The 12,475-nt window shown below is 36.7% G+C and overlaps 1 protein-coding gene across 4 annotated transcripts in view; it reads left to right on the top strand.

Moving 5' to 3' along the window:
• The window catches only part of fam151b (family with sequence similarity 151 member B), a 57,736-nt gene that overhangs the window by 6,281 nt on the left and 38,980 nt on the right, over window positions 1-12,475 (top strand). For 2 of the 4 annotated variants that reach the window (XM_003216271.4, XM_016990916.2), the window contains exons 2-6: window positions 381-506; window positions 1,386-1,539; window positions 3,187-3,398; window positions 6,210-6,345; window positions 8,432-10,106. In XM_003216271.4, coding sequence (XP_003216319.2) covers window positions 381-506; window positions 1,386-1,539; window positions 3,187-3,398; window positions 6,210-6,345; window positions 8,432-8,579 — 776 coding nt within the window. In that variant the 3' untranslated portion in view covers window positions 8,580-10,106. Of the gene's footprint in view, window positions 1-380; window positions 507-1,385; window positions 1,540-3,186; window positions 3,399-6,209; window positions 6,346-8,431; window positions 10,107-12,475 lie in introns of those variants that run through there. The other 2 variants (XR_010003557.1, XM_062972299.1) reach the window with 1 other exon arrangement.

Below are 12,475 nucleotides of genomic sequence, written 5' to 3'. Positions count from 1 at the left end.
AAACAGAATGCTGGGCTAGATAATCCTTTGGTCTGATCCAGCAGGTTTTTCCCATGCTTTTATTAAATATTTGGTAAATATAATACTTTTGATTGAGAATCAGGAAGTCCAAGTCTTGGGTTAGGATCACATAACCTCTGTGAAAGTTAAAAGATACAAATATGATGCTGCAGAAACTGCTACTTTGGTCAACAGTTAAACTTTTAATTATCTCCAGAATATAACAATTTTATTAATACTAGTCATCTTTATTCTTCCTTTATTGCTAGATGAGCTGTTTCTGCTATATTTTTTTGCAACATTAGCATAAAGGTGAATTAACAAACAATTGGAAGTTCTCCTGTATGAACATTTTATTCACTCTGCTATTCCAAACATAGGGTCTTGGAGTGAAAATATATTGGATTACTTTCTGAATATTAAACAGATTAAAACAAGAGATGGGGCTGAAATCATCTGGTACCACCGCGCAAACAGCAAGTTACAAATGAGAGAGGCAATAAAGAGTAAGTATCTATTGGGAAATATATTTAAAAGAAAAATTGGCTACATTTGTTTTGACTTCTATATGTAAAATTGGGTGGAGGGCGCCATCTTCCTCTTATGATACAAATGTCTTGGCCAACCTTTCTCATTCAGGCATAAATATAAAGATCCTGGTCTTCTATTATGTGATGAAAATTCAGAAGTCGAAATGAAATCCATATGGATCCCTAACTATATGCTGTAGTGATGAATCAATTAGTAAAATATTAACAGCAATCATCTTTGTTTTGAGTTCCAGTTCCATAACTGTTCCCACTCATTGACTCAGGCTCGTTTAATCAGAAAATTGTCATTAAATGAGGAAAAGCTTAATCACAGTAGTCATAGTTGTAAACAAGGTCTTTGAAGGAATGGCTTAAATTAAATGCATTGAATGAGGTTTATGGGTAGAAAGTTTCCCACCTTTTTCTTTCATGCTGGACCATTTGAAAATATTCTTAGAGGGTCTCCCCTTAAACTAAGTGGGATGGGATGAAGGAAGTTATTAGAAGGACAAAAGAATTGCCCCAAATTTTAATTTTCCTTCCAGGAAGCTACATAGTTCTGGTAGTGAGGTGTGAAGCAAACTTTGAGTGAGGAATACAAATTCTGTAGCCCTCCAGATGTCATTAGACTTCAATTCTCCACAATCCTGGCTAGAATGGCTCATAGTGAGGAATACTGTACATTGTGCCACATGATTTTTAATCAGTCAAAACAAAGAGTAATCCTGTTGTGTACAATGGAAAATTTCTTCCATTGGGTTCTGTTCTTTTGTTGTATTAAAAATATAAAACAGTAACTTTCAGGTTGTTTTAATACCATAACATTTGCAGTGTTGTTGTTGTTTTTATGTGCAGGTAATGTCCACATGATAGAAGCAGATGTCCTTGGTAAAAAGGATGGTGAACCAATTATGGCTCACCCACCAGAAACAAGTAGTGATAACACACTCAAGGAATGGCTAACTGAAATACAAACCACTAACAAAGGCGTCAAGCTTGATTTTAAAAGGTATCCAGGACAACTTTATATGTTCTTAATTTGTCAGATGAAGATACATCAGCCTAATTATGCTGGTGTGGGCGGTGATGGCAGGAGAAAAGAGGTTGCAGTTAGAATGGACACAAAGAAATGAAAGCATCGGGGAAATTGGGCGGTCTGTGCCAGCAAATCCGTTTGCCTAACCTTGCCTCTACTGTGCAAACCTAGAAAAAGTGCAACCAACAACATAATGCATCAACCAGATTCTAACCTGTACACACAAGATAATAATTTAACATCTGTTTAGGATTGCACTTTGAGTACTGTGTATTGTGGACAGTGTTATAGCAGTATTGCAAGTTATGATATTTTTCAATAATGAGCAAGGGAATGAAATACAGTGTTCTAATAGAAACTGATCCATTAGGGCAAATGTGGCAATCCCACTGAATGAGTTCAGTGAGCAGTCCATGAAATGGCATTAGTTGTTAAAGTCCTCTTAGTTGATCATTACAGACCTCAGCAGGCAATCCCTCCCTGTAGATCCATAGGCCTTACTGTATCTCTCTCTAGACCAGTGGCTGGATGTGAGTTGACTGTCTAGACCAGTGGTTCTCAACCTGTGGGTTCCCAGGTGTTTTGGCCTACAACTCCCAGGAATCCCAGCCAGTTTACCAGCTGTTTGGTTTTCTGGGAGTTGAAGGTCGAAACATCTGGGGACGCACATGTTGAGAACCACTGGTCTAGACAGTCAACTCACATCCAGCCACTTTGCATTTTATTGAATTTTATTGTAAAATTTAGACTCCATCTACACTGCCATATAATACAGTTTCAGAATACAGTTGTAACTGCATTGAACTGAATTATTTGAATTTACACTGCCATATAATGCAGTTAAACTGCATTCTGAAATTGCACTATATATTGCAGAATATATTGGGCCTAAAACTAAAAAGCTAATTAAAAAAGGGAGATGAAATAATGATGGACTGAACAGAAAGATAAACAAATGAATGGCAGAACAGTAAAAAAAAATGATCTGGCAGCCCAAGCACCTCTGTCCTACATCCAATGTTCCTCCAGCAACATAGGTCAGGTGTTTCCTGCTTACACCTTATGTGTTATGTTCCGACAGGTAGACTTCATTATTCAGCCAAGCCTCGGGCATACATCCAGGGCTAGAACCAGAGAGTAGTATTTTTATGAAGATTGTGTATACTCTACAGTACTATTTCATTTGCAGTACACTGAGTCACCAACAATATTAAAAATATGGGTGTGATTAGCAATATCAATAAAGCAGCACAATAGTAAGGTAATGACATCTTCAGCTATAATATAAAACCAAATGATTAAGCTGAACCAGATACTCTTAAAAAGTATAAATATTGAGGTATTGCACTGCATTTTCTAAATGTAATATATGGGAGCATTATCTAACCTGATTCTAGCATGTGTGCCAAAAGTAAGAGACTTACACACCCTTCAGATGATACTGTATTCCAATTGCGACCAGTTTATGACATTTTCAGTGGTGAGAGAGAGGGGAATTGCGGTCCTCTGATTTCTAGAAAGGCACACATTCTCTATACCTGAAGTATTTGTAGTTAGTATGAAATACGCAATGTAACCCCCTGCCCATATATATTAAAATGTATTTCCTTGTGTTTATAGCTTAGAGGCTGTGAATCCCTCTATGAAGATTCTTGGAGACACAAAACTCAAACAACCTGTCTGGATTAATGCAGACATTCTCCCTGGCCCAAACGGAAGTAATTGTGTAATAGATGCAAAGGGATTTCTCAGTACAGTGACATCGTTTTTTCCAGACGTAACATTGTCATTGGGATGGACAACTGGATGGACAGCTTTAAAATGCAGTAAAGGTAAGAATAATCAATACATATTTGAATACCCAAAAGGCACCAAATCCCATCTGATCTTGGATGCCATGCAGGGTCTGCCCTGGTTATTGCTTGGATTGGAGACTGTTGTTGGCTATGTTTTAATGGAAGAAAATGGCAAATTGTTTCTGAGTATTCTGTGCCTAAGAAAACCCTATGAAATTCATTGGATTGCCATAGTTTGTGTACATAGAGAACACTACCAGCATGTAACACAATTTGAAAACTTTTCTGTTCCTGGTTTGCAAGTGTTATTCCTGATTAATTGTGTGGAATTTATTTTGGAAGTACAGTGTTCCCTCACTTATTGCTGGGGTTAGGTTCCAGGACCACCCGTAATAAGTGAAAATCCACAAAGTAGGGGACACTATCTTTATTTTAATATTTATACATTATTTTAGTAGCTATATACTATTTTAAGTCTTTAAAAACCAATTGTGTGTTGGTAAATCGCCTCCTTCTCCTCCTATTGCCACTTGGGCTCCTTTTCTCTCCCTTTGGCTTCTCCTTCCTCCCTTCTTTAGGCTGTAAATTATAATGTTTTATGATTTATAATAGTCTTTTAGAGTTTATTGAAAAACTGCAAAACAGCGAATCCGCAAAAAGTGAACCACGAAGTAGTGAGGGAACACTGTTTTTGCTATACTCCAGAAACTTCATTTTTGTGGCTGCCACAAACTATTTTTTTTGGGCTGCATGGCCGTGTTCCAGAAGCATTCTTTCCTGACATTTCACCCACATCTATGGCAGACATCCTCAAAAGTTGTGAGGTATATTGGAAAAATAAGCAAGGGAGGTTTATATATCTGTGGAAGGTCCAGGGTGGGAGAAAGGACTCTTGTCTGTTGGAGGCCAGTGTGAATGTTGTAATTAATCACTTTGATTAGCATTAATGGCCTTGAAAGCTTCATTCTTGCCTGCTGCCTTTAGTGGTCCCTATGTAGACTTGTCCACAGCTGCATGGTAAACGGTAGACTCCTGCAGAGGTGAGAGGATCCCTCTTGTCCTTCGCTGAACGTAGCATTTGTTGGATTTTCTTAATGGGTCTGTAAATAGTTTGTAGGTTGTGTGTCTTCATCAGCTTTCCTATGTGGTCAGTGGTTCCCTTCCACAGATATATTTACCTCCCTTGCTTAGTTTTCCAATATACCTCACAACCTCTGAGGATGCCTGCCATAGATGTGGGCAAAACGTCAGGAGAGAATGCTTCTGGAACATGGCCATACAGCCCGGAAGATGCACAACAACCCAGTGATTCCGGCCATGAAAGCCTTCGTCAATACATTGAATTGGTTGAAACTATGAGATATTCACTGAAAAGCTATAGAAAAATGTGCCGTAGAATGTCCTGCAAAAACAAAGTTTTTGCAGTTAAAAAACCCTTTTCCATGTTTTTATGACAGACCCCATTAGGAAATGACATTTATAATCCAGGAACAAAAATAGTGTTACATAGTCAAATACATACTCAAATTTATCTCCTAACTAATGGTATTTCAGTTACATGCAATCATCCAACTAGCATCATGCATACTGGCTGGAATTCTGCATGTGACATAGATACATACACAGATCTGAATTGTGTGTACATGTATTTTTAAGAACTTGTACAAGGAGGTATCTAGTAGCTTATGTGTAGTATCCAGCCCGCGTCCTGCAGTGTTGCCACAGCCATTTGCTTGGTATGAAGGACGGAAGAGAAGGCAAGACAACCAGGCAGCACTTAGCTGCAGACAGAGGAGGGAAATGAGAAGGGAGAGGGAAATGAGATGGCTTTTCTAGATTTTTAAGAATTCACTGGAGATCTGGGGAGCATCTGCATCACTGTCACTAGCCCAGGTGTGTTGGCTGGCAAGGAAATGGCCATGGCAATGCCTCCAGGGCAGAACTTTCAATGTGCATTTCCTTTTACACAGAAATATGTTTTTTCCAGGTATGAGAACTTTGATGCTTCCCAAACCACAAGTAATTAAAATGAAAGAAGCTGCTGTGTTTCTGTCGGGGCTGCTACGGTATTAATGCGATTCCTGCTTCTTGGCAGGGAGTTGGACATTATGGCCCACGAGGTCTCTTCCAACTATATGATTCTATGTATGAACGAAAGGATGAGCAAGCATTTCTACCTATGTAATTACTGAAAAGGGAATTTAGAATTAGTTTCTAAAGACAGATTCGGGGATCCTGTTTTGGTGAACATAATGGTCTGCAATATGAGTGTTCTGATATACTTGAAGCATTTATCAAGTTTATGACCCACCTGTATATATCTCAGTATGTCATGAGTTATAATCAGACTTTGAAAGACATAAAACAAAGAAGAGGTGTGTACAATGAGTTACTTACCTGTACAAAACTTGTATTTGATTGTAGTATTTAATGTGTTAATTAAATATTTGTGAACATTTTACTTATTTTGAAAAATATACTGTCACATTCTCTAGGTTTCTGTAATTCTTCCTCTAAAACTTCCTTACAGAAATAATACACTTATATGCCCATTTTCCTTTTATTACTTACTACTACTACTACTACTACTACTATTAATCTAAAAATATATTGTAGTTATCCTAATTCCTGAGTATAGGTTGGTCTCTGGTTGAAAACATATAGAAATATATAAGGTGCAAGATTTTTTTCACTTCTCTGGTCTTCCAATGTCCCTGAAAAAAAGTCTTCTAATTTATATTTCAATAAATAGTGTTTTATAAAATATTAACATTTTGTGACCATGGATATTTTGTTGAATGCTGATGCTGCGGATTCCTGTATCCTAATTGTTTGTTCTCTTTGCAGGCTATAGTTCTGCAATGGTGCAGGAAATGGCAGCAATATGTTCAGATCTTACCCAGCCAATAACATTTCCTGTAAGAGCAGTTTTTGTACGCCAGTCCATATCTGAACTGCAATGGTTATTACAGCAATCAAACAGGTACGGTTAACATCAGTTACCTGTTTATTTTATTAAAGGACTACGTATATTGTATTAGTTTTCGGGCTTCCGACAAGTTTTGGGCCCAAATCAAAGTGTAGGTGATTACCTATAAAGGCCTATACACTTCAGGTTCAGCCTATCTTCAAGACCGCATCTTCTTCTATGAACCAGCGCGGGCATTGAGATCTGTTGGGGAGGCCCTTCTCTCAGTCCCACCACTGTCTCAAGTACATTTGGTGGGGACGAGAGAGAGGGCCTTCTCGGTGGTGGCTCTCCAGCTCTGGAATGTCCTCCCTAAAGAAATTAGATTAGCCCCTATTCTTCAAGCCTTTCAGGCAGGTTTATAAACATGGCTCTTTAGACAGGCCTTTGATCCTGTGTAATCTATGGTCAGCTTGATGATCTGCCGATTATGTCACTTCACACTTTGATTGTTATTGCAGATAGCCAGCTTTACACACGGGTTCTACTGTGTTTTAGGAAATTTTATAATTTTTATAATTTTTACATTTTTATTAGCTGGGATTTTATGTGTGTTGTTATTTTTATATCTATGTCACTGTGTATATATCTGTATTGTTGTTCATATGCTGTACTTTCTGTGTTTCTGTGAGCCACCCCAAGTCCCTTTGGGGAGATAGTGACGGAGTATAAATAAAGATTTATTATTATTATTATTATTATTATTATTATTATTATTATTATTCTTTAAAGCTACTGTTTTATTTTTGCAACACGTAATAAAAATGTTACTTGGAAAAGTCGGTTCTTAATTTATCATGTTAGCTTATGTCCAAAGCCGATTGTTACATTATATGTAAAGTGAAGAGCTGGTTTAATATATTGGCTATTTTCTTATAAAGCAGCTGTGAGCACAGCGAAAGACTCCCAGACCTCAATTTGGGAAGGAGGGGGACCAAAAGCAAACTACTTTTTCCTTGCTAAAATAGAGGGAGGCAATTTTGTCATGTGTTTGGCCCTGTGGGCTATTTTAGGGTTAAGAGAAATCTTTTTACAACTAGTGCAACCCTCCAAACTCTAGCATTTCGCCTATTTATGTCATACATTATAGAGTGAAAATATGTAATAATATATACCATGGTACTTTACAGTGTAGAAGTGAGTTCTAGGATTTAGTTAACCAGATATACAGTAGAGTCTCACTTATCCAACATTCACTTATCCAACGTTCTGGATTATCTAATGCAGTTGGCCTTTTAGTAGTCAATGTTTTTGTAGTCAATCTTTTCAATACATTGGTGCTAAATTCATAAATACAGTAATTACTACATAACATTGCTGTATATTGAACTGCTTTTTCTGTCAAATGATGTTTTGGTGCTTAATTTGTAAAATCATAATGTAATTTGATATTTAATAGGCTTTTCCTTAATCCCTCCTTATTATCCAACATATTCACTTATCCAACGTTCTGCCAGCCTGTTTATGTTGGATAAGTGAGACTCTACTGTACTTAGAATCTTCCTGTTCAACCTGGGAAATTGGGGATGGAGCCTTGAACTACCTTGTATTTCACATCTGCATGCATTCTTTGAAAATTAATATAGGGATTCTGGCTTTATCCAAGATAGAAGCAAAATTCCATAGCTGGTTCGCAAGGCCGGCAGGAAAAGATTGGGAAAGGAAATGTTGATTCTTCTTCCTGGCTCCACATGGTTCATGAAGCTGGGATGGATGGTCAAAAACTATTGGAAAAGCTTCTTAACTCTGTTTCTTGAGTGTGAAGTTTTATATCTGAAAATATGATAGTGATAAAATAAACCATTCAGGTGAATTGAATCTATTTTTAAAAATCATTATGTCTTGAACTATTTTATTTATAATACTTCTTAATCAGGGAAATTGTGAACAGTGAGTTTTCCCAATTAGATTGTGTTTGCTTTTCAATATCTTGTGGCGTGATGAGAAATGACTACCACGGATAAGCTTTCATATTCCAGAGCTGTTTTGAATCATCTAACCATCTTAAATATTAGTATTTTATTTGCTTATGTTGTTTTAATTGTTCGTGTATATTTTTCTTTAAAACAAAGTGTATGCATTTTGATAACTGTTATTTCAGATACACCCTGACCATTTGGACCGGAAAACATGATAATTATTCTGTACAAGATCTACTTGTCATCAGAGAGAGTTTTGATAAAAGTAGAGTTTTTTATGATATCTCAGGATCACAAGACTTGGAATTCAGAAAAGCCATTGGACTATAAATTACAGCAGATTCATTTTTTTGCCGGCATTGGCCTGGATCCTAAGGCCAGATTCTTGTTGTATTATAGTAGTATAGATAGTGGTTGGAGGAAATAAGCTGCAGCCACAATGGGCTTAAATAAAAGAAGACACTGGACCCAGCAAATGACACCTGTCTTCCCTTGCCATTGCAGTATGGCCCTAGCAAAGTGAAACTACTAGAATAATGCACCAGGATAATTCTCACCTGGTTGTCGTTCTCTGAACAGTTCCTGTGAATGGGATGGAGCTTTCATTGCTTCTTCTTCCTTCTGCAACTGTTCTCAAGGCCCTATAAATCATCTTCCCTCAAGAGGAATTTGAGATGTATGAGGTAGGGATGCAGAAACAAGTTTTGACAGGTAAATATTTGAATGAACAACTTAGAAATAAGTCGCTTTTAAAAAAAATACAAAAAAGATTTAGCTAAAACAGAATTGACAAAGTTGTATTGAGTCTACCTTCCAAAATACACCTTCAACTTCTCATATTAAGGACCAAAAAGCTGGCATTAATTGCATTCAGTTTCATTGAAGTCACTAGCTTCGGCATTTGAAAATCCTTCTGCTGGGTTCTGTCCTCTTCCATGGCTGCTTCACAGTCAGTTTTTATATAAGAAGTATAATTTTGTCTTTATCCAAAATTATTTGAGGACATATTTTGGTGTCCTAAATATTGAAGAAGAACTGTTCCCATTATGCCTAGCCATTGTTTCCGGGCTGACGAGGACTAGCATTCAACATCTGGAGAGCCACAAGGTCCTTCACCTTGTTTCATTATCAGCGCTAAGAGCAGCTGCATGATGTTAGCAAATGCTAATCTATTAATGGCTGCTTTGAAACAGTAAATAGCCTCAAGAGTTCCAAGGCTCTAAGGCAGGCATGGGCAAAGTTCAATCCCCAGGAAGCCCGAAGTTTGCCCATGCCTGCTATAAGGGTTTTTGCTAAACATCCACATAACTTTGATCAAGGCCATGAAATTCCTCACAAGAAAATCTCTCTCTAGTTCAAGGATGCCTGATCTTACAGAAAATTAAACTAATCTATATAAAAGAGATTAACTAGAGAGCCAGTGTAGGCCTCAGATTGGAACTCCCACTAAGACATGGAAATCTTGTGAAAAGCACACTCTCTCAGCCTTAGAAGAAAAACATAGAAAATCTCTCCTGATGCACCTTGCCAAGAAAACTCTATGAAAGTGTTGCTCAAGTCAACTTGGCAGATGCGTAACAACAAGAACAACACAAACACAGAACCTTCTGGACAACACAATGCTGCTATCAAATGAGTATGTATAACCTGTTGTATTTAACTCTCGTTCTCAAGCTGACATCCACAGTTGGATAGGACTGCCTTTAATCTAAGTCTACGATACAGCCAAGTTGATCATGTTTTCCAAGGCATGGAGGCAGACCTGAAAAAATTAAAATGGTTTTTTTGAGAAGGCGATTCGTATCAATTGACCTTGCCAATAAAAGCACATGTGATAATAAACCCATCTTAAAACTACTTTTAGATTTGTTTATTTTCCTACCTGATTTTAAAAGCTCAAATATAAAGACCAAAGTACAAAGCATACATATACTGTGTTGTCGAAGGCTTTCATGGCCAGAATCGCTGAGTTGCTGTGAGTTGTCCAGGCTATGTGGCCATATTCTAGAAGCATTCTCTCCTGACGTTTCACCCACATCTACAGCAGACATCCTCAGAGGTTGTGAGGTTTGTTGGAAACTAGGCAAGTGGGGTTTATATATCTGTGGAATGTCCAGGGTGAGAGAAAGAATACCTGTTTGTTTGAAGAAAGCATGAATGTTGCAATTGATCACCTTGATTAGCATTGAATAGACTAGCTTCAAAGCTTGGCTGCTTCCTGCCTGGGGGAAATCCTTCGTTGGGAGGTGATTAGCTGGCCAAAAAACAATCAGGGCGATACAGCTTGGAAAACTCATGGAAACCCATACATATACTCATTGTGAGTCAAAACAAATATGAAATTGAACCTTGTATCAAGACATAGATGTATCTGAGATGCTGGCAGGAGTATAGTGTCACATAATTATTAAGAGATGTTTCATTTGAAGTGAATGAAATGCAGAAAAGATCGTGTATTGCAAAAGTGAAAAGTAAAACAATTAACATTTTAATTAAAACTAACACGGACAGAATGAAATGAAATATCTACAAAAGGTAACAAACTATTTTGATATTTAGAGCAGGTATAGATGTTTCTATCTATACAGAACAACCCATCATCATAATAATGATGCTGTAGGAATTTTTAGCTTCACTGTTCCTTAATGTTGTTGCATTGAAAGCAAACCCATTGTCTTTTCGCATTTAGATGCACATTTTTAATATATTTACAGAGGTTAAATCTAATAACTGCCCATTTAAAATGCAAGTCATCTTCACCTGAACCTGAAGTTTTTTTTGGTTTGTTTTCTCCCATTATCTACACATTTTTAATCACAGTCTTTTGTTGCCATTGGAATGGATTGAATTCTCTGCTTCCATAAAACCTACTTTATGTTATCTCATAGAACTCTGATACAAAGCTGGTCTGTGTTTGGAAACTGAAGAATGCTATCCTTATAGGTGCATGTTATCTATTTCTTATTACCGCTGACTGTGTGCTTTAGAGAATACACAAAGGAAATTAATAGTTATAAAATGATTTGATAGTGTACAGTCTCTTTCCTCGGGCATAATAAAGCTGCCTCTGACATTACCAGTATGGCTTTTATTTCTCTTACAGTGTTGATAACTCCTTATATCCGTAAATAAGACAGATTACCTGAATGCATTAGCATTATTAACATTTCAAGCAAAATTATACAGCTTACTTGAGGAAGATGGATTACTTGAGAAAAGAAGTCTTGAAAAAGTGGCTGAACCTAGTTGACCGCTACAGTGGTAGTTTCTGCAGACTTGTAGTACAAATCTTCAATAAAATTATACAAGATATGAAACAATACAGTAAATTACCTATTCCTTGCTTGGAGGAATAATGTAAACATGTATTTCCTTAAACTAAGACTGGTTTGCAATGCCAGGTCCTGTTTTTAGAACTTTGTGCAGTAATGTCCTTCCTGGTTGGAAATACAGAATATGCCAGTGTACCACTGTATTATATAATAATATTGTACATTTTTTCTTTTGTTTTTTCGCTATGAATTTCAATAAATAATTTGTACCACCAATCCCACCTCAATCTATTCCCGTTCCCATTGAACCACTCACGTTTGTACGATTTATTTATATAATATGCCTACTTTGGGTGGGATAATAGTAAGTGTGAGTAAGTACTTTTGTATTTCAGAAGCATCTGGAAGCATTGACTAAAACAGGTACAAAACAATTTTGGGTATATAAAATGATACAAGCAAATTTTCTTATCTAGCATATGGTTTGTATAACCTGAATCAACTAAAATCTGAGTGCTTTAACATTACTATATTATGAACATTTATTGTACTGATAAAGAAAGTGCATGTAGACCATAGATCCTAATTAACACATCAAATAATAAACAATATACAATAAATTTTATAAAATAAATTACACAGTAGAAATAAATCAAGTATGGTTAGTTTTCTTGAAGACCAACTTTCTGTAAGCAAGTAATTTTAAAAAGGGCTGTTGGAGATGAGATTACACTTAGGAAAAGTATTCTATGCCTGGTAGAAATATTGTACAACAAAATTAAAAACCAAGAAAACCAAATATTTATACATTCACTGGGCATTTAGAAATGTGTTTAGGTTGTACACATGTAAAGTTTTAACCTCATTTGATAGTTTTCCAAAGTGACTTCTCAACCACAGATCCATTTCTTGTTGCAATTCAAGTGCTGCCTGTGATCTATAAAGCTGTTGGAA

This window comes from Anolis carolinensis, chromosome 2 (assembly GCF_035594765.1).
Source record: "Anolis carolinensis isolate JA03-04 chromosome 2, rAnoCar3.1.pri, whole genome shotgun sequence".
NCBI lineage: Eukaryota > Metazoa > Chordata > Lepidosauria > Squamata > Dactyloidae > Anolis > Anolis carolinensis.
The sequence above is the reverse complement of the archived record's forward strand: the minus strand, read 5'-3'. Positions and strand labels throughout refer to the sequence as shown.